Source organism: Seriola aureovittata, chromosome 20 (genome assembly GCF_021018895.1).
Source record: "Seriola aureovittata isolate HTS-2021-v1 ecotype China chromosome 20, ASM2101889v1, whole genome shotgun sequence".
Taxonomy (NCBI): Eukaryota; Metazoa; Chordata; class Actinopteri; order Carangiformes; family Carangidae; genus Seriola; species Seriola aureovittata.
The window spans coordinates 12486362-12510040 of NC_079383.1; the positions used below are offsets into that span (position 1 = coordinate 12486362).

General features: G+C 41.0%; 1 protein-coding gene across 1 annotated transcript in view; it reads left to right on the forward strand.

The window, feature by feature from the left end:
* jph1a (junctophilin 1a) overlaps nt 1-19526 on the forward strand; it is a 31617-nt gene extending 12091 nt beyond the window's left edge. The window contains exons 4-7 of the mRNA XM_056364560.1: nt 8007-8125; nt 15572-16305; nt 16803-16899; nt 17086-19526. Of these exons, the coding sequence (XP_056220535.1) occupies nt 8007-8125; nt 15572-16305; nt 16803-16883 (934 nt within the window). The 3' untranslated portion in view covers nt 16884-16899; nt 17086-19526. The remainder of the gene's footprint in view (nt 1-8006; nt 8126-15571; nt 16306-16802; nt 16900-17085) is intronic.
* Nucleotides 19527-23679: the final 4153 nt, after the last annotated feature.

Consider the following 23679-nt stretch of genomic DNA (forward strand, 5'->3'; position numbering starts at 1 on the left):
TAATTAAAACTATTCCTTAAGCTCAAGTGGTTGCCAGGCAATGTGACCTTTACTCACACAGGTTCAGCTTCGGATGTTGAGCCTCATAGTTAAATGAGGCACACCATGGAGTGGCTCTGTATGTGTGTGTGTGTGTGTGTGCGTGTGTGTATATGTTTATGTATATGTGTGTTTTTCTGTATCTTCGCTGCCTTGTTTTCTGCCAAGTTGTAAACCTTTACCCTATCATTTTGTTAAAGTGCTTTAACATTCACCTAATTCGAAAAGAGTTTTATTGTGTGTGTGTGTGTGTGTTGTGTGTGTGTGTGTGTGTGTGCAAGCTCGTACTCATATAGTAGGCTGTAGTGTGGGTTTGTTCATTTGCAAATTCATTAATACAGGCCAGATGCCTGGTTGGACAGCTTGCTCAAGTGTCTCTGGTGGTTGCCATGGTTACTGCCTCACAGCCGTCATCATCGTGTCAGCCATTTGTTGATTTTCTTTATAAAGTAGCAGAGTGAAGAGGCGCTGTTAGTTTAACATTGTGTTTATTCATCTTTGAAGGCTTGTGTAACATGTCTGGTTTCATTTGGAGACTTACAATGCATTTATGGGCTGTTATTATAGAGGCAAAACTATGGCGTCACAGTAAATAGATGTCCTTCATTAACACTGATTCCCTGATTCCCAGAAGGCCTCATTATGGCACGTCTCAGTAATGGCCCTTCTCATGCTGATTTGACGTGTGTGTGTGTGTGTGTGTGTGTGTGTGTTTGTGTGTGTGTGTGTGTGTGTGCGTGCGCGCATGTGTATACGTTGTATACTGTTTGCATAGTAGTGTGACAACACGTCTCGATTTGCATCTGTAGAATTCTGTGTGTGTCCGTGTTTGTGATGCAGTACAACCCCAGGTTAAGTTGCTGAATTTGTCAACTCTTTGGTTCCCTCGGTAACGGCAGCTTGTGAGTGTGAAAACAGACAGATGCTACTTCAAACAGTGACACAAAAACTGGAGATCCAGCCCTGTGGTTCATCATGAGTCGGTTTTCTCTAATTTCATTTTAGTCAGTTTTATTTAATTCATCAACAAAGAAAATCAGTTAACAAGAATTTACATATCTGACTAACATTTAGGTCAAGCAGAAAATGCCAAATATTCTTTTCTGTATGAGATCACTTTAAATGGAATACCTCTGGGCTCTGGGAAAATGTGGGAAATTTTATAGGGATGCTCAACTCAGGACATCTGCAAATACCGATTTCCCATGGAGTGCAAATAACACAATGTCCAGTGTTCTCCTTTTCCTGAATTTAAAATCTCTATACTTTACTGCATGTAACTTTCTGAAATCATTTTATGTAAGACGATATCAGGTCAGAGATTACTGCTGCATGAAAACTGAGTTTGAGGCTCAGTGTGACTAAAATGAAAGCAGCTTTATTCAGTGATCGTAATTGCCAACAATTATGATAATTGCCATTGCAATTTTTTATACAATACACACACCAGTTGTTAAATCCCTATTATACTGTATCTAATAAAAAAAAAAATTTCGGCATGAGCAAGAAAACATCTTCGGGGTTAATCTATGTCTTCTATATTTTTTTTTTTTTTTTTTGGGAGAATTAAATACTATTTTTGTTTTTAAATAATATTAAGGCTTCAAGAAAAGGTAAATATGAGGCTATGTTGGTTTGATTGACAGTTGTCTCTGCTTTAATAGTTGCTGTTTCTTCATCAGAAATTGAGGCAACAGTAAAATCAAATTCAACCTTCAAAACGTCACAGGTATATCCCCGTTTTTCTGCAGTGCATGGTTCAGCTACCACCACCCCCCGCCCTCTCTGTCATTAGCTGTATCAGCTGTGTCCATGTTTCACCGGCAGTGTTGACACAAAGAGCGCAGAGCTGAGGTCTGAATCCCTGCCATTGCCCTTCACCAAAACCAGAGGGATCATCTCAGCGAGGGATTGGGTGTCACTCTCTCTCAATGTGCCCACAGGGACGCACATCAGCACTCAAGGAGAGCGTATCAGTCCTTCAACATAGCACAGCTTGAAACAGCTTGAAACATGCACCACAAAACATAGACATGTTGATTGTTGATTATGATACAGTAATTCAGTTTATGCATATTCACAGTAGTTTGTAAGAAGCACAGTATGCGCATTCATGCACTAAAAACCCGATGCAGGGACATACACACAAGGCCATACCTGTAACTGTGTGTACGTGGATGAAGGCCAGGTGAGGTCTCAGTGGAGGGTTCAGTGCAGAGCTACTGAGTAGAGATCACCAGTGGGAGATTAGGTCTGTTTGTAATCCACAGGCAAAAATGTCAGTAGAGTTTAGGGATTTTTTTTTTTTCCCCCGTTTAATCAAAACTGATTCTAGTCATTCTTCTTCCGAGAAATGAAGTCTATGTTTGGGAGGAGGTTTTTCAATCTGTCTCTACAGCCAAATGCATTATTTCAGGGCAAATAATAAAATGGCTGCTGATTCCGTAACTCATGAATGCGCAGATCAAACTTTACTCAAAGACGTGAAATTCTATTTGATTTTTTTTTACAAATTTGTATCCGACTAGGAGATCAACACCACTCTCACGCTTGTACACTAAATATGAAGCAGGAGCCAACATGTGATTAGCCTAGCTTAGCCAAAGACTGGACACAGGGGGAAACAGATACAGACACCCCAGCTTGTCAGATTTTGTAACCTTTGGACCACAGAGATTTTATGCTAAGCTAAGATAACCGTCTGTTGGCACTAGCTTCATATTTAGCATAGAAAGGTGTGAGTGATATCCATCTTGTCAAACACCCAGCAAGAAAGAAAATAAGAATATTTAATCATTTCTCTTCTGAAATCTAACAGGTCTGTTTATGACCAAACACAATCATGTTTTTTTTTCCTGTCTTGTGCTTTCAACCTTGCAAGTGTTTTTTCATATTGTTGTACCCTGCTCCGTTTATTCAAGTGCCTGTACAGGTCTCAAGACTAACATTTTACATTGGTCGCACTGGTGTGCCTGACGTTTTAATTTAGGTGCACCCAAACTTTTACATTATCAGCAGTGCTAAATTTATTATCATATTTTTTGGAGACATTGTGCTTTATTAATGTTTCAGTTCGGAGCATTGATGCTCTGACAGCAAAAGGACTGTTCCCAGCCAGGCTTTGGACACACTCTTTGCAATAAATGCAAAGCATAATGTTGGCCATTTTGTCATATCTGAGCCATTAAAATTGGGCAAGCCATCCTTTGCGAGAAGTCATTCTATATTTTGGCCTTTTTGTATGTTGTAGCCTCTGGCTCTGGCTCTGGCTTACAAAATGTTGGGTCAGAATTAGGCATCTTCCCGGGGAGAGGGAAGACAGGTGCTGAAGCGCTTACCTCTGCCAGTGATGTTGGGTCTGGGCTGTGCCTTTCAGTGCCGGGGACAGGTGTAAAGGACGCCACAGCATTTATCTTGACGCAAATACAATCGTTGTTGTGATGTCACTGGAAGAGCAGGACACAGTTTCCCACATACACATGTTTTTGTTTTTTTTCCTACCTGCATTCAGGGAAGAGGAATATGAGGGTCAGAGGTGGAGTAAGGGCGGGTCTTCACAGAATGCAGGTGGGAAAAATAATAATACTACACACAAACATACACACACGCAAACACACACACACACACACGCACAGAGAGCTGCTAAATGTCAGGCGCAGCCGTTCAACCAATGAAAATGTTAAGTCGCACTTGACAGATTTTTGGAGCCATGGTGCACCTATCATTTTATGCTGCGTCTATTTGTATTTGCCTGCCATGCCAAGTTAAGTTGTTTATACACTGAATGAATCTCGCATGTTCGGGTGACACATGAAGATAAAACATTCAGATGTCTTAGTCAGAGGGCATATTATTTTACTCAGCCAGTCATAAGACTAGAGAAAATTCATTAAGCCTAATTGACATGAGCCGCTGCTTTTCTACTTTTAGCATATTTACTTTTACTGAAAACAGTAACAGGATAGAAAGGAGAAGGGGGGGGGGGTGCTCAAAGCCCCAGCCTGCCAAACCACCCCGATGTTCTGAGATGTAAAACTCTTCAAGTACACTACATCTGTTTAACATGACCATGCCCTGATATTCCCATTATACAGTACCATAGCTCTCCCTTCAGGATAAAGTTAGCTTATCTCATAATAACAGCCACTCTGTCTCCCATTTAAAGCCTCATTTGCTATATCCATTGTGCCCCCACTACTGCAGCCCCTGGTAATGCGAGCCCAGACCTCAGCCCAGGAATAATTCCTGAATAATTTCAGAGTCGGTTTTAGCTAACAACTAATGGTGTTAGTCATGCTTGAGTAATCCTGAATTAGCACCAGCAGGGAATTCAATAGCAGGCCTGCACGAATATAAGTGATATGCGCAGGGCAAGCTAAGTCCTAAGTGCTAATTTGTGCAGACTGGCTGATATTCTGTGCTGCTGCTTTTGGACCTGGGGACTGTCGGGGCAAGATACAGGGCAGTAATTTCTGTTGATGTATAATATCCTTTCACAAAGCAGATCTGTGCACTCAGAGCTGGAGCATCACCGCCCAAATAGAGTGTCTTGAAATACAACTCTTGCTGTATAGTAGTAGTTTTCTCTCGGTCGTGGGCGATGAAAGAGAGTGATGGAGTTTTAAGCAAGACTGTTGAGTGCTGATGTTTACCAGACACAAGGTCAAGACTCATCTTCTACCTTATTATATACTGAACCAGTCAGCATTCCAGTTACCAAGCTTGGAACAAGGGGGAGGGGGGAATGGGTCGGTGTGATGGAGGAAGGAAGATGAGGAAAAGAGAAAGGGGAGGGGGGCGCGTATTGGAAGAAGCATAGAGGGGTAGGGGTGCAGATCTGTGTCAGCATATGTGAGTGGAGATTCCTCAAATAGGCCATAGCCTGGGGAGTGATGGACTGAGGCTTGACTCGGGGGAATTACACACACACACACACACACACACGACACACAATCACACAAAACAAGCACATAATACAGATACACACGCACTGTATCCTGCGGGAGGCCGAGGTATGACAAACCTTAAAGGAGGATGCAACGTGCCTCATGGGAGCTGGGGTTTGAAATTTAACCCTACAGTAAAATTAGAGAGGCTGAGATGCGTGCCTCAGCGGTTCTAAATATCCAGGAGTCCTCAGAGGGGCGATCTGTCTCACACTCTGTCTCTCTCTCTCTCTCTCCAATTCTGCCTTTCTCTCCTTTCCATCGCCATACCTTTTTTCCCTTTTTGTTTTTCTCACCATCATCCTCTATCTCAAAAAACACACACACACACACACGCATGGACGCACATTCCACAGAGAGAAAGAGCAACCGCCACATTGGCTGCCAAACGGACTCAACACTTTCCACACAATTCATTTGTCACAGTAATGAAACAGCCGTGGATCTCGCCGGCCCTTCATCAATCTCATCTCTTAAACGGCGCTTCAGTCCAAAAGCATTTGCTACAAAGTCTTTGCTCCCTTCTGCACTCTCTCGTGTGTGTGTGTGTGTGTGTGTGTGTGTGTGTGTGTGTGTGTGTGTGTATGTATGCGTGTGTGTGTGATATTTGCATTTGTGCCAGCAGGTGCGTTTATGGATTCAAATACCTTGATTTGCTTGGACCCATCCCCAGCACTCAACCAGACCGGAGCGCCTGCAGAGCCCAAAACTAGACATGAACAGGTGTTGCTTTATATTCAGAAGCAGATCGGTCTCAAGTAGGGAGGCTGCAGACTCTCTGACAGCTTATAAAACTTTAAACTTTTCCAAAGGTCAATCATGAGCTTGCATATTGTTGTTAAGCTGAACTAAAAGGTAAAATTTACTGATGCCAGGAAGAAAATCGACGAACCCTTTCATCTCTCCGCTCCACATGCCCATGTTTTCTCGCCTTCCATTTCACTCTCCTCTTGTCCCACTGCTCTGTCACACCTCTACCCCCATCATTCTCATCTTGTCACCTCCCACCACCAGACATCCTGTCTGGGAAGAGTCTACATCGCTTCCTGAGTCTGCCCCTGACTTAATGCCCACTCTACCTAAAGGGAACTGTTAAGATCCTTAGAATATGTCATGGACATGCTGTATACATGTATGACGCATTCATGCCTCCTTTCACTCGGCTGCACATTTCACACATTTCAGAAATAGACACATGTATGTCCTTGATGTAGCACGTTTGGTAAGTGGTTGTCTATACGTGTCAGCCGTGTGATGTAACTGGAATGCTTTAATGTCCGTTTTTTACCAGTGAAGTGCTCTTAAGTAAGACCATGAAACCGCTCCTGCTTTTAGCCACACCAGTGAAATTCCTACATGTTTATGAGTGTAGTTTGTGGCAAGAATCAAAGCTTTGTGTGTTGTGTTTGTTACTGTTTTTAAATTTTTAAATCCACAGCTGGTCAGTGGTATTCAGCGGCTGTGCTGTCCCTAAACACAGCCTGAGTGTGTCCTCTGTCCGTGGGGGACGCAGGGACTTATTTCTAGAGAGGAAACGGTCCATCTCTCCCGCCAGCATATGGCTCCTCATGCATTTTAATATCTCACTGTCCTGGCGCATCAAAAACAGGACAGCCCAGAGTCCAAGGACAGAGAAGTAGTCTGAAATAGAGACATCTGTCCGTTGGGGTCAGTCTGACAGAAAGACAGAGGGAGGGAGGGGAGGAGCGGGGATACAGATTGGTGGGGGGGGTGAAGGGGGGGGTGGACACAGCGTCAATAGACGGATGAAGAAGGATCGAAAAAAAAAACAGGAGCATTGATTGAAAGAGAGAAGAGAGGGTGAAAGAAGGAGGGAGAGGAAGATGGATGAGTGGGGTTAAGCAGGGCACGAGGCACAGCTGTCAATACTTACAGTGATACTTGGACAACACATCTGGTTCCTTGCATTCCATGTTGCACTGTCATGTATTGTTTGAGCATTTCCTGTCAGGGCTCCACTCACTATCTGTTCCTACATAAGTGACTAATCCGCTGGCTTTAACTGATACATGTCATATTGGTGCATAATTAGGTAAAAACATCGTCCCTCCCCAGTGCCTTTTCCTCACAGGTGTCAGTATTTGTGTGTTTAGCGTGTGTACAAGCATGTGTTGCATATACGGTATCTCTTGGTAGAGTTTTCAAGGGATTTGTTAAGCAGGTCACCCCCCGAGCCTCTGTCTGTCTCACCATGGTACGCACCCGTAATACCTCTCAGTGCTAATGCTAAGCTCACATTGATCCCAAAACACATTACTCTTCTGCCTTTTCGTTTTTGAGTTCAGCAGATGTGGATGCAAGCTTTTCTTACGCTGGTGTTTTGAGCCATGGTTATGTTTTTTTTTTTTTCTTCTTTTGCTCTCTCTAAATGGATTTTCGTAGCGCAGGATTAGTTTTGATTTTTAAAATATCAGCCATGTAAAAGAAGATTTTTTTATTTGATTTTCATGATATGATATGACATGATATGATATGATATGATATGATATGATATGATATGTTTGCGTTAAAGTGTGTGTATGTGTCTTTGGGGCACTGCTCCCTTGTGGTCCAGCGGCAGTGCGGTGCTCCAGACTCTGGATTAAGGTCTTGCTTGGATGTGGCTGCGCTCCATTTGGAAAATCAGGATTTGGATTTGAGATAGAAGCACAAGGGGAGGTGTTACGTTATCCCCAAGAGGGACAGGCCGAGTGATACAGCTCAAAGATGAGGAGGGAGAGGGAGGCATGGAGGAGGATGAGCAAGAAAAAGAAAAGGAAAGCAGAGGGAAGCTGTTGTGTCAACCCTGCTGATGAGGGAGCGTGTTGTGGGTGACATGGTCGCACACATAGTCACAGATGAATAAGTTTTATACTGAATTGTTATAGAAAAATATCACATGTATGTATGTTCGTTTCTATGCAGTTATCTACCACACTTCCCTTAGCCAAATTGGTTTCCATCCTTTTCATATTTTTATGTCTATGCAACTTTAATATTGTCTGTTTTATGTTTCACCAGAACGGCCCATGCCAGGACAAAAAGTGAGGCTGCAGACCAGGCCGCTGTCTCTGCTGTGCACGACTCTGAAATTGCCAGGGCGGTTGCTAGGGAGCTCTCCCCCAACTTCTACCAACCAGGTAACCTTTGAGGACAAGCCTCTATACACAACTCGTGTCTCTATTTTGTAAAGCATGTTCCTGTAGTGGCAAAGTGTGGACCCCACGCAGAGAGTAAGTGCTCACCAAGTGGCTGAAATGTTAGTCACTCTTGATACTTTCCCACTGTCTCAATAACTTTAGACTGCAGGTGCACCGGAGGGTTGAGAAGGTCAGATGTGTTCACTGCACTTGGTGAAATACAATACTTTGACTATTTCAAGTGGCTAAATTTGCATGAATGTTTGACTGGCTATGCATGCGAGCATGGATTTAGACAAGGTTTTCAGACATGATAGACATTACAGTCATTGCTAAGACTGTTGCAGGGGCCTTGAAGGGGCCTTTAATACACGAGCGGTTGCTGCTACATTCATCCAGCCAAGATATTCCCAAATGTTTGTTGTCTTTTGTTAGCAACAGCACCCTCAAGCATCCATTCAAACCGTGTAGTTAGGAAATGGGGAAACTGCTAAGAGGTTGGGTACTTTATATGAATAATGATGTTTGCACAGTTTTAAACTTGTTTACACAGGCTGTGTGTGAGTCAGTAATGAGCTTGTTCTGGGTGTACAAAGGGGTAGGGGTTTGGTGTTCCAGGACTGTAATCGAAGACTAGAGGTATTGAGGATGATTTCTAACACCACAATGGAGGACTGTGTTTGTGCTGAGACAAAGCAGAGCCTGCTTGAAGCACACTACTGTATTCTGGATAGAAGCCTTGTCTCTGCTCTGAAAGAGCTGTTGTAACAGCTCTGAAATACTTTCTAAAATTTGCTGCCTTAAAATCTGCCCAAAAAAAAAAAAGTGTGAAAGCAAAAAGTTTATTTTTTATGTTTTATTTTATTTTTTCAGATCATATCAAACTTGTGTGCAAGTGGAGTGTAGACATTGCTTACCGGTGCATGAGTTGTGGTGAAGGAAACCTACTAAGGTCTCCTGCTCCTAATACCAAGCAGATCTCATCTTTCTTCTGCCTGAAGGTTTAACCGGCACACTGCCATACTATACAGCAGCTCACAGCGTAGGCTGTTTACTCAACTCGTTTTAGTTCATGTACTAGGTAAGCTGAGTCTTACAAGGCAATGATGGACATACAATACTGCATAAATGGTGAAATCCTTTTTGGTTAAAGAGCAGTATGTCAAGTGGGTTCAGAGGTGGAGCACGAGGACACAGAGGGCAATATCAGACCAGGAACTATTAAAATTTTTGATTGTGCATTGACTTTGATTGCGCATTCTAGGTTGATTCTGGCAGTATGTTCTTAGATATCTACACAGTGTTGGGTGTAGGTTTACATTAATTTCAAACTGTGTTACAGTTGTTATGATGACGGATATGCTCAATTGATATTGTTCACAAATGTTTGAGGAATTGCAAGGTCATGCCTTTTTTTGTTTATTTTTATTTGCAGTGTAAGATGTATACCAGCCTCGCCTCTTCCACTGCGTGTAATATATTTAGGCCTATGAGCTAGCCGACCTTGGGCCATTGCCAAAGGCCACCACAAAATAGTGAGTGACAAATAGATTGACAATGGGACCCATTCAAGCATGTCCCTCCACTAAGCCACAGAAATGGCCAGCCCGGGCCAGAGACATCCTGCGGCTTGTTTGTGTTGTGGAAAACAGTGGTCATGCTTGGCCGGCAGGGTGATCTCTGGTTTCCAAGTCTGTTCGGAGAGTGTTCTTGCCTTATAAGTCAGATCATGAATGAGAGATTGGACGATGTCATAATAATGTGCAGCGCAGGGCGACATCTGATCTGCACCGTTTAGCCGTTGGGTTACGTAAGAATATGTCTGGTAAGCCTAGGTAAGCGAGACAGGCACCTGTAATAGGCCAAATCCATTTTCCATACTTTAATTTTTATTTTTAGTCTATGAAAGTCTTTTTTGTCAAACCTTTGTTAAGTTTTGTATAATGTAAATTAGATTCTCCCAGAATATACAGTAAGAACGAGAGAATCCAGAATGGCCTACTTCTGTGTTTATTGCTGGTTCACAATTTGTCCTGTGGCAGGTTATCATGGTTATCATGTTTGAGTGTAAACAGTTTCCTCTATTCGCAGCTTCCTGGCAAAATAACCACTGGTGGAGACAAAATGTACGCAGTCAGTGTAGAATCACATTTTTTCTTTGTTGATCACGTTGTCTGTCCAAACATGACAGTTAGACAAAGTTGCTCTACCCAGGTACCACAGTGCCATGGGATTATGTGTGACTTTCCCTAACTAATCTGCCTTGCTTCCTCAATGTCTACCTCTACAGTGGAAATATTCTCACTTACCCCCTTCCCTCAGCATCTAATAAGTCCTCTAGGGTAACAACCAGGGGTCTAAACCCCTTGTTGTTTGTAATTGGCGTTTCAGACTCATAGCAGATTATCACCCAGATTGGGAGTGTACACTTCAAAAGGAAAGAGAGGGTCACAGGGAACAGGACCCTGACCTTTATGATTGGTTCACACACAGCACCCTGGAGGGGGAGCAGCAAGGGTTAGCTGGGCGTGGCCTGTGGACGTGACGTTAATTGGGCTATATTTGGCGCCGATGTGTGCTCACTGGAGTCTAATGGAGACATAGCTGAAATCCTTACGCACTGAGAGGAGCTCGGCCCCACACTCGGCCCTCTCCGGGGCTGTCGGAGAGCACCTGTCGCTTCCTTCAGCCGGTTGGGGGGGGTGGGGTTGGAGGGTGGCGGGTTGTCAGCAGGATGGGGGGGGGGGGGGGGGGCCCAGCAGGGATCCCGCTCTGCCCTGTTTGACCCAGTCAAGGTACAGTCAGACCAGGTGGAACCATAAAAGCCTGGACCTGTCAGGGCTGAAAACCAGACACAAGCAGGTGCTGCTTTATATTCATGGCAGCAGGTGTCGAGGAGAACGTTTCAGGACATTAGTTCAACTCAAGTGTAAAGTTCTTCTGAAACTTCTTATTACTTTCAAGGATACAGAACATAAAGTAAGTTAAGAAACTGCTTCTCCAAACAGATTTCAAAAGTAGCACTTGTTGAAATAGTAGCATTTTCAAAAATAACAACAACATGCAATATTACCTTAATGTAATTATATATTACTGTCTCCGCCCTATATGATAGAAGCAAATGTTCAGACAAGAGAGTGTCACTTTTTGTACTGTATATAAATAAAAGTTGTGTAAAAGGGAAACTTCCGAGAAACACAAAAACCATTTGTTTTAAATGTAGTCATATCCATTACATTACAAAACATTGCAACCTCTGTGGCATTTGCTGCTGTTTCCTCATCCGGATTTGATTCCTTTCACGCACGTCGTATCTATCAATTACATGTCGGCTCATGTGAGGCCTTCCATGTTCATCCTTGCATGTGGACACTTACAAATAAAGCACAAGAAGACAGTGCTTACACAGACAATGGGGCACAGTTATCTGCATGTCTGTGTGTTATAGTGCATATGTGTGTGAGTATATGTACATGCTAAAGTGATAGATGTAATCTGGGCAAACAATGACAGCCCCCCCACCCTACCCCCCCATCCCCGCCCATCTGCCGGTGTGAGTAGGAGTAGGAAAGAGAAAATCTACAAATTGACTCATGAATCTTAAATATAAAAGTGTGGAAAACATGCTGAGACCACAACCCACAGAACAGATTAATACATATGTAATACAATGTCTGAATAATAGAAGGTGAATAAAATGATATACGAGCAAATGCATCATAAACAAAGTGCACAAACCAGGAAAATGCAAATGCTTTTCACAACCACTTGGAAGACATGTTATTTATTATATTTGAAATATAGACACAATGAAACGCTTGTGGAAACAGCTTGCCATAGGAAATGTATATTTCTGTCCCTGGTGTCTGCACTGTGCATCTGACAGGGATGTAAAGGCAAGGCAGCAGCCAAGACCTGTCATCATTCACATAGCAACAGCCTCAGGACCGTGTTTGATTGGCAGCGCTTCATGAAAAAGAAGATTCAAATTGGCAAAAAAAAAAATAGATATAATAAAAAATATATTTCCTATTTGACCAAAGGTTAATGGATGCCCTTTGAACTTTGGGGTTCAGAAGATCAGATTATAAGTTTCTGCCACCTGACTCACCTGAATCTATTCTGATGCACAGTGGCAAGAGATGTGACCACACATATTGTACTCCTCGCCCCCTATACACACACACACACACACACACACAAACACACACATACATACATCCATGCATGCACACACATTAGGTCTCATTGAAGCTCCCCTCTCGTTACTGCTGTTTGTCTCATATTAAGGTCAGTCGGGGTTAGGCTAGGACTTAAACAACCGATCTGTTGGGGTTTGTGTGAGTATATGATCGTGTGTGTGTGTGTGTGTGTGTGTGTGTGTGTGTGTGTGTGTGTGTGTGCATGTGTGTGTCAGCGTGTGTGTTTTGTTAAGAGTGCACTGGAGCAGAAAATGTGCTATGGATTAACATGAACAGAACTGGCAGCCTGCAGCTTAAACAAAAGCTTGTATTCTAATAACATCAAAGAGACAATGATGAGGTTAGAAGAAACATGGACACAGTGCAGAAAATTCTGATACATGCTCATAAAATGATCTGAAATTCAGATCTTTAATTTTTGTTTATTTGGGTTCGTGTTGAGTATTTTTGTCTTGGTCATGACTAATTCCATCCCTGGCCTATTTTAGTGACCCTCTTTAGAAGCCTGCAGACTCAGCCCAGTTGATCAATGTTCAGATGAAAGAAACACCACAGCCATTTGGGTAATTGAGTCCCACTACATGTTCCAGCTGACCTGACAGGATTCCTTAGTGGTGTACGTCTAATAAATCTTCACTCACTCGTGACAAGAGGAGCTACACATGCTCAAATATCTACAAAACAACCACACAATAGTTTAAATAATATACAACATTTAAATATGTGTTTTGCAGCTTCCCAGTATATTCTTAAATAATGAAACACTTTAATTTGACAGCATGAATTCTCTGGGTTTCAAGATGTGAACAATGCTGCAGAAGCGTAGTGGTAGTCCTGTGTCAGTGCGAGACTAGGGGTTGTTTTAGTGCCGAGAACCATCCAGAAAATGCCTGCAACCCCTCGCAGGAATCTGTCCCCAAACAGAGTGAAATTGCTTGGGCCCGCCCATGAAGCCCTAACTCTTATTGAGTTATGGTGTGAAATTAAGCTTGGCAGATATATTAAGCTCCGCAGATGTTCAAATGTCCCCCCCAATGCTTTGTAGTGGGTCTTATTGGTTGTGGCAGTTATGAAACAAATTAGGAATGCCATGCAGCTGAAAAATACTTTGGGCTTATGCGTACTGAGGCCCAAAAGATTACGCGGTAAGGCCGTTTACGCTGATGTGGGATTGGATACACTTGTTCCCTTCTGGATTTGATGTTTGCATAATTGTTCCTAGAAGTGATAAGTGGGAAATCTAAATCAATATTAATACTTTTCCTTTGAATTACAGCGTTCATACATATACTTTAAAAGTTGCCTATTTTGACGTATCCTTTGGCTTTATCTCATAGATGAACCCTTTCTCTAACCCAATAACTCAACCAATGCTGAATGCACTAACATGAATACATAAGAATAAGATCCCCTTGCACTGACCGAGTACGTAGTATCTAACAGAAGTGAATCAAGCAAAACATTTTAACGTTAAAGATCAGTTATCTGTCTTCAAAAGAAATATCATTTATATATAATTGTCTCTATAGATTTTACTATTTCAAATTGGCTATATGAGATGCAGAGATCCTTTTCTGCTCATACCATCTGATGTACTTCAAACAAAGCAGCATTGTCCCTGTCTTAGTCACTCTGACACCGTCTAATTTAGGCGATGTGAAAAAAAGAGGCAAACAAAGAGCCTGATGTCTCCAATAAATATTAATTCAGTACAGAACAAAGGGACAGATGAAGTGTCATTTTTCTCACATGGAAAGGGGCATTTACATTCAGATTCAGGCTTTATTGTTCGCACATTAGAGGACCTAATGTCCATAATGAAAAATCCAAAACACCGACAGGACCTCAGTCCATAAACTCCTGATGGAGGGAAAGAAAGCAAGTAGGCAGCAGTGTAAGCTTCCCCAGACAAAAAGCGGCGTGATTGCTCCTGAGGTCGAGTCTTTATCCATGCAGCCATGTTGGTTGGATGCTGAGAAATGACGAGGGTCTCTCCAGAAAAACAACATAATGATAAAAGAGAGTGGCTGATGATAAAGATGAGCCTGCAGAGGAGGCTTCCTTTGTGAAATGGTGTTTGTGACCCTGCATTAATCAGTCTGCTTCTCTCTCTCTCTCTCTCTCTCTCTCTCTCTCTATCCTTTAGTCTTTGCAGAATGATTGCATATGTAATGTTGATTCATGAATATTTTATTTGAAAGTAACTATGCTTGGGGTCAGCTTTAGTTTAATTCTAGCTCTCTGTGCCACATTCTGGTCTGGGAGGATGGATAGAAGATAAGAGTGCTCTGTTCTTCAAACGAGGCTTCTTGGACAGTGGCTGGATGAGAAATCTCAGTAGAGCATTAGCATTGTTTCAGGGTTTGGTAATCTCATGTGTCATCATTGAACTATGTCTGAACCCCAGATAATTATCTCAAGAGGGCATTTGAAAGTTGGTGGGCCTGCATGTTGTACTATCGGTACCTGTGAGGCAGGTATTAGCACTAGTTTATGGCTCTCATGATTTATCATTACATTCAAATCAACACTTACCACTGTTTTGAAGGTATTTCCAGGATCCTTAAATGAATAGTTCAACATTTTGTGCAATACTTTTTTTTTTTTTGCCATCTAGACTAGAAAGTAGATACCACTCACATGTCAGTACGATATGACGCACATGGCCGGTTAGCTTAGCATAGAGACTGGAAACAGGGGGAAACAGCTAGCCTGGCTCTGTGCAAAGGTAACAAAATCCAGCACCTACTTGCACCTGTAAAGTTCACTAATTACAAGTAATATAATATAGCTAATAATTAATTAGCTAAATATGAAGGTAGAGAAGGCAGATTTTGTTACTTTTTGAAAGAGCCAGGCTAGCTAATACCCCGTTTCTGGCCTTGGTGCTATATTAACCTAACTGTTAGCTGGAGTTAACTTCAGATTTACCTTACAGACATGAAAATGGTATCAATCTTATCTAGTTCTCAGCAACGAGGCAAATAAGAGTTTCACAAAATATTTCACATTATTCTTTAAAAATGCACCTGCTCATCTGGTTAACGAATATTACATCAATTACACAGTGAAAAATATTTTTAAACTGTTTCCCAAATTGCAACCAAATCAAAGTAGTAAACAGGAATTAAATAACTCTGCTCTGTGATTTGAATGAAGTGATAATACATGAGAGGCACAAATTGGAGTGATGCAGGTGGATTATCTTTCATGTTAATGTGTGTCACCTATCTCATCTCTGCAGGACCTGACTATATAAAACAACAGTTTAAGGAGCCTGTGGAGATTAAAGAGGTCCCAGTTGAAAAGAAGGACAACTCCCCGAGAGATTCTCCCCACTTCTACCGCAAAGGTACAACCCCCCCCCACTCCCCTGTGACCAGTTCTGGAGCCTCACCTCCCCCCTCGCCTCACTCCAGCAAGAAGAAAGGTCAGGTCACCAACAGCTCTAGCCGCAAAACCAGTAAAGAAGAAAAACCCTCCCGCAAATCAAGCAAAGAAGAGAAGTCAAGTCATAAGTCCAGCAAGGATGAGCGGTCTAGTAGAAAGCTGAGTAAAGAAGAGAGGCTGTCCGTCACCGATGGCCCCAAAAGTTCTCATGTGCACGTCGACGCTCCACCCAAACCTGCTAAAGTTCAGCAGCCTGCCCCGGCATCTGCTCCTACTCCACAGCCTCCTGCAATTCCAGTCAACGGCGAGCTCCACAGCGAGTACCACAGTTACTATGTCAAGACCCCTACAAGAATCCCGCCACCCCCGGACCCTGAGGAGGATATAGAGGAAGAGCCCAGTGCCCTGGCCCTGGCACGTATGCCCCCACACCCCCCTAAGTCCTTTAGTACCCCCACTCCTAAGCCAGCCTCCATACGGGAAAGCAAGAGCGACCCGAAACTCAGGAAGCAGGATTCCCTAAAGCCAAAGAGCCTCGCAGACACAAAGAAAGCCAGTATGGAGATTGCAGAAAACACAGAAGAAACAGTGAGTATCAGTGCAAGGACATGAAAAAAAGTTTTTGAAATAAACAGATATCTTGCCAGTGAGGGCTGGATACCACCCTCATGTCTGTATAGTAAATATCTGCCTTCTATCTGTCCATAGCTCAGAATCCAGGTAGAATTGAAAAATCCAAATGTGTAAACATCAGTTCAAATCAATACTATTGTACTCTTTATTTCCTGGATTTTGTCTCCTTTTTCACAGATCCGTGATACTTGTTTCACTCTTGTTTCAGTTTTTGTGCTAATCTAAGCTAACAGGCTGTTGCCACCAGCTTCACATTTACCTTACAAACAAGAGAGTGGTATTCGTCTCCTCTTTTGTCAAGACAGTGTATTACTCAAAGTGTCAATATTATCTTCTAGTGCTAGTTCTTTCTATTCATTTGTTTCTTAATAACCATGATTTGTGAACGAGACACAGGCAGTACAGACCTTTTGATGTTGTATATATGTTTATCATGATGTCATGTTTTCCAGGGTCCCAACTCAATCCTTGTTGCTATGGTAATGCTGTTGAATATTGGCCTTGCAATTATATTTGTCCATTTTCTGACATGATGATGCAGTTTCTCTGGTAAGTTCCTTCTTTTTTCCAGACATTTTTACTCATCTACAAAAATGAATAAGGGCGGCACTCATTAATGTGTTTCTTAAGATGAATCCGCCCTATTTACTCATGTCTTATGTGTCCTGCCCACTATGTGTTTCTGCAATGTGACAAGCAGCCAATTAAATCCAAACAAACTGTTTTATGTTGCAGTGAAACCATGGCAACCGGTACAGTTGCATCGCCGGCCTTGAAAAATGAAAATGGCGCCAGTGGGACACGGGGGTGGCCGTAGGTAGGGAATCAGCGTGACACTGAAGAGAATCGGGAGGAAGGCATCACTAACACCAACCTGTCATGGGCCTTCTTTAGGGCCAGCCCCGTGAATTAGCACTCCTTTGGCTTTTCTAAAAGCTGAGGTGAAATGTCATGTCTAGTGAGGTAAAAAAAATAAAAAATAAAAAATGCAACCAAACATACACAGTCTGAAAAAAGAAGTAATTGAAACCCACACGTGTGCTGATCCAAGCACTAGTCTCTGTAGCCCACTCCCACTGCCTTGGCAGAGATAGCGGTGGGCTGATGGACTTTGCTGGAAGAGTGTGGAGATGCACTTTTAGATGACGGGAGCAAACAGCTGCCTTTTCTATTTTGCCATCTGACGTTTTGATGGGGAGATGTGAGCCCGGCGGCCGGGTGGGGGGGAGAAGAGGACAGTCGCAGTGGGAGCGTGCTCGGGTGTTCGGAGCATTTTCTGGGCTTCACACCGCTCTTGCAACAGGAAACTGGGCACGGCCGTTGCCAGCAGTCAGTGCTAGCACGGTCACTAGCCAGTCTTACTCGGTTAACCCAGTCATCACTGCAGCTTTCTCGAGCTCCGTCCATTGTTACCCAGGATACACTGCTTTAAAACACTCCCCATGCATGGTACAGTTTTAACATTTAACATTTTTGTTTGTTTTCTGTTCTATTGTAGCATTTTTTGTTCATTGTTGTTCTCTGAATGTTGGTTACCTGCAGTCAGACGCTTGTAGTTGAAAAGAAAATTTCTCATCGCAGAATGAGTAAATAAATTTGTTTTCCCTTTTATTTTGAAATTTTACTCATTTCTAACAGCTGAGTTGTAATTTGACATTACACATTCATGTTACTGAAAGTGCAATATGTTTTATTTTTTCAAAGGAAAGCTTATAGTATATTTTGCCAAAAAAGGTAGTTATACTATTATAAAAAATCGTATGTTCCATTTATTTAGTCAAACTCTCACAATTTGAATATGCTTGAATGGGGAGAGTGTTGATTACCAGCTGGCATTGTGTTTAGAAAGGAGGTTGAGAGTGAAGTAGCAAATGTCTTATGTTATTTATTAAATTAGAAGGAAGATAATTTCATGCTTCGGCCATTTTGCTTGAATTCCTTCATTCTATTCTTTGCTTTCATTGTTTTAATATACCACTAAGATGCAAAGATGCAGTTCACAAAGCTGCTTCTGTTGGCCCAGCAGTGTTTGCGTGCTTATGAGACTGGATCAGGACAGTCTTGTGGAATTTATTCAAGTTTGAGGCCATGGGGAATGTGGCACCAGGGAGAAGGAGAGATGCCTTTAAAAGTCTTTAACAGTACTACTGTTTACCTCAGAAAAAGATGAGGAAGGTGGGAGGGAAGAGATGCCGTCCTTGTCTTAACTTTGTCGTGTGGGGATATTCTGACTGTTGTCATCACCTGAATCGTGCATTTAACTTGCCTCATCATAGCTGTTTGTAGTCTTTGTTGCAGGTATGGCATGAGTTTCTTTAATTTTAAAAGTGGTTATTTATATGGTTGACAATTACTGTCATCAATACAAAGATTAATTATTTATTCAATGTACAACTGATGTGTTTGTGAACACTGGTCATCGTAAAAAGGGCTTTAATATGGCTATGGGTTTCTTTGCTGCAGTTCAGTTTTGAAGTTGAACTTGAGTACAATAGATTTTCTGTTACAAAATGAGCAGCACATTACATTTGGAGAATGCTTAAGCCAGTTAGATGTTTGCAAACTGTCCATATAACTACTAGAAAACTAACTACTGAAATCTATACAATAAAAACAGACCAAGAAAATAAATTATTGAACAGCATAAAATTCTTTACCCTCTCTTTTGCCCTCTTTTTTTTGTTGTTTTCCCTATCTTCACACGAGCATGGTGAAGAGTGGAATTTTGGAGGGTTTAACAGAACAGCCTGTTTATGGGATATTTTTTTGAAATGCAACATTGCATGTTGGAGACATTTATATATAGATTATTATATACTATTTGTAAGGATTTTTACAGAGCACAATCCAGAATCTGGTATGAGTTGGTATTTTTCTAACAATTTGCACACCTGTATTTTGACAATGAATATAACTTGTTTGTAATTGGTAATGTAATGCACATATGATAATGTTTGACAGTGGAAAAAATACTTTATTTCTAATTGGTTGTACTGTATGTACCATTTGGGGATGTAAAACGCAGATGTACTTGTTTGAGTATTTTAGGAAATAACGAGGAACTGCGGGAGACTTTTGATATCTCAAGGTTCATGTTACCCCACTGATTTGTGCAAAGTCTTTGGAGATGAAGTTATGTGTATAACAATAAAGATGTTATGCCTTGTTAAACTAAACTTTGTTTATATCTGGTCTTTTTATACTCTTACACCAGAGACTTACTCACCTAAGTGTTGCAGTGTGAACATAAAAAAATGTATAATAAAACATAATGCAAATAATACACTACAGCTACACAACAAACATTTTTCCAATATATAGTTACACTTGCATAAAATGTACAGATGGATTTGAATGGATGGATTGAAGGATTTTCACTTGTCTCATTAGCATGTTTTAAATTCCAGTCTCATGTTAACTTCTATGTATCTCCAAGGTTCATCATCTCATCTGTGCTCAGCCTCCTACCAATGATGGCCTCATGGTGACCTTTTCGTAATGAGATCTCTGGGGAAAAGACCAGGCATGAAATCAAAGTACCTTCGTCGGGGTCTCACATTAGCAGTGTGAGCACAGGCAGGTGCCCCAGTTTGTCTTGGGTCAGTTTGTACTGTTTCCACCGCTGATCAGCCTCGGATTAGTGTAGTGTTACACCGGGGGGTGGCACCTGCCTGGACTCGGCAACGCCGTGTCATGCACTTGCTGTGCCCTCTGCTATGATGCCAGCAGACACAGGAAAACCTGCAGGGAGATTTCTCAGTTTTGGCTGTCTGCAGGTTTGATTAGAGTAGCAGTAAAACGTTATTATAAAAACATATGACAAGTACCAAGATTAAATATGTTTTGCTTGCAGTTTTAAAATTATCAGGTGCCATTATGGTGGTGGAAAGGAATATTCTGGATAGTGTATTATCCTGGCACTTAAAACCCATATGTGAAGCTGAACTTGTCAGTAATAGTATAGAATATCTCTGTTACTATTCTGATGGCACCGCATGCTGGACAAGATTTGGTTGCACAAGCAGTCCTGGACAAATATAAACCAAAACCTTATAAGCCTATCCTACCATCTTAGAGGCCATTTAACAAATTCCAGTGACGGCTATAATTTTCGACCAGGGTGAAGAATCTACAATAATCTTGTTCATGTTCAGCAAAGGACGCTGCACCATCTGTATGAGGAAAGGAACAGAGTCCGTATGAATTCACTTCAGGAGGACTATGGACTACAACAGTAAGAATTGGGTAAGAAAAAGGAAGAAAAGAAAAAACTGAAAGAGAATGGAAATGCAAATGAGAAAGGGAGTTGACCTTTCACATGCCTCATTCAAATCTGTACGCTCACTTCATTTTGTGAATTTAATGATTGATTTCAGTTTTAAAACTGCATTTTCAAATTTATTTTGAAATTCCATTATTATAAATGTATTTACTGATTGTTTCAATGTTGTTTTTTATAAACTACTTTTTAATTTTACATATTTATTGAGAGATTAATATATTTATTTATATATTAATTTAATAAATCTTTTTATTTACCATTTAAATACCAGTTACTGAAATGCTTAGTGATGTACTCTCTTTGTTAATTAATGCACTTGTAAAATCTTTGATTAACTCCTGTCCACTGTTTTTATTGTCCAATTAAATACTTGTGGTCCACAATAATTGGACAAATTTTATAACTACTGAAGCTGTTATAAATTATGCTTTGATTAAAAAGTATTAATAAAGAATATTAAATCCTCCCTTTCTAATTCCTTATGAAGCATCCATGACATATACACAAGTAATGAATGCTTCAAAACATAACATAGTTGTAACATAGTGTTAAACTATATATGTATATGTATATATATATATATATATATATATATACAGTATATGATTTTTTGTGTATAAACAGTTTAATGCTTTATACTTTTATACATAAACACTTTATAACAATGTTATTGTGTGTAATCACATATCATTATATTATTGTAGCTAAGTTACACAGTGTTGTCAAACATCCAGTAATTGTTGATGCATCAGTTATGAAGGCATCATGTGAGAAGTTATAAATACATTATAATAAACACTTATACTTACGATGGGATAAAAAAACACTGAGTGTGTACTTATTGCTTTTAAAGATTAAATACTTATTATGTGGGCGTAAAAAACTTTGGCAACTCATGTAAATTAATTGCCAGTTGTTTTGATAAAGAATAAATCAACTTGTTTGTTGGTTGGTTGGTTTGTTTGTTTGTTTGTTTGTTGGTTGGTTTGTTTGTTTGTTGTCTGTTGTGTATCTGTGAGGATTGGCCTGGGACATACAGCATCTCAAGCCTGGCATATATCCACCATGTGTATATTTAACTTCCCTCTCTGAGACCAAGCCTCCACCTTCTGTCTAAAATGCAGATTGGTTGTGCTTCTAAAATTGGATTAAGGCTAGTAAGCAGCGAGGGGATATCAGTGGCCAGCATTTTTCAAAACTGTTGCTAAGACATCAGTATTAAGCAGATCCCCTTTCCATGCCTGGCATAGCTAGCTTTAGCTTAGCATCACTTCATCTGTTATATTTACACAAACAAATCTCCATTTTAAAACCATAAACCTATCACTCAGCCATCTAAAGTAAGCTATTATCTGTCTTATTATTTAAACACGCGGCACTTTCTTTTTTTGTCTCGTGCTAATGCTCGCACATGCCGTGTTTCTGCAGGAAAGCACATTGATGACTTAAAAAAAATAAACAGAATTCACTAATAGGCCATTTAAGCGCAAGACTTTTCATGCCCTGTTTATTGCGTGAGATGTGAATTATGATTAAGATTTTATCATAGTGGTCTGTAGGATGAGTCATTATAGTTCAGACAGGCAAGGCCTCAACGCAGTGCATTAGCCTCAAGCTATTGAAAGTAAATGGTTGTCACATCCACTTATCTGTCTGTTATGCCATTTGAGGCCTTCATTGTGTGGAGTAGGAGCAATACACTAACATTGTTTTGTAGAGACAAGCAAGAACATCTCATAAAGGGCTGTTCAGATGATTTGGAGGATATTTCTCATTCTGTGCTTGTCACTGGGTTGTGAGCAAACCACTTTGTCTTAATGGCTGCAGAGGTTGGTGGCTTTGAATCATCATTGTATTGCATGGTGTACTGTTAATGACTGGATCAGAATAATATTGTTTCAGTGACTCAGAGTGCATTGTATTACTACTTTCATGACAGTTATTTTCCAACACATTTTGATACAATAAATAAAAGTCTGTCCCTATTTTCTCTATGACACATTTGTTTGATAAACAGCTCTGCTACCTATTTATCTATTAATCCAAGAAACACCTAATTAAAAAAACTCCACCTCTGTGTTGGGGAGGTTCTTTTTTCCTAAGTTGACATTGTGTGAGCACATTTGTAATGCCATCAGCTTCCAATAAGATTACTGCAGAATTAAATTATTTAACAATTTGCCCGACATTATCTCCATCTGAGAATCACACATGGCAGATGTGCATGCTGCTCAAACTATCACCAAATGATGTATTCATTGTTGTTCTTGTGTTAGCGACGGGAGCCGATATGCTTCAGCATGTCTGTCTGTGAACCCTCTCAGTCATCCAGATCATAGTTAGCCAAGAAAAGTTGAATCGAGGGCAACTGGCTTCGGCGTGTCTGGCCTTGAAATCACACAACAAAGCCAGAGTCTGAAATCTTTTTCTTTACACATTATGACACATTATAGCTATCACTAATTTTCTTGGTGAGGTGGCAACATGAACCTAATTCCAAATGCAAACAAAGCTCCTTATTAAAATTCATATATTATTCTGTTTTTGTATTTTAACATACATTTATAAATTATATAACATACAATTATTTTACCTGAGCCAAAGTTGTTTGTGGCATGTCATGGGTCACTGATGCGACTCTCCAGCAGTGGTTCATGAGATTAGGACCAACATAAGAATTGCAGGGCGCCATGACTTGCTGCAGGCAAAAGGGACAGTACCCTCAAATTCACTGTGACAAGCCTTACCCTCTTTTCAGAGAAGAAATGCCCAAAGACATTCCTCCCCCATCTTTCCCTATCATGACTAAAATTCTGACCTGGTTTCATTCAGGGCTCCTCCAACAAAGCCATTGTACTGTTCACAAATGATCCTATGTGTTGACATTTGACCGACTCTGTGATATTGAAAACTGGTGGTATAAAGAGATTGAAAATGTGGCATGCTTGTCAAGTTACTGTGAGGGATAGTCTGCTTAACGTAACCATACCATACCCACCTTTACATAACTTTTAATCCTTAAAGATGAGCAAAAAAGGGTGGGGTGG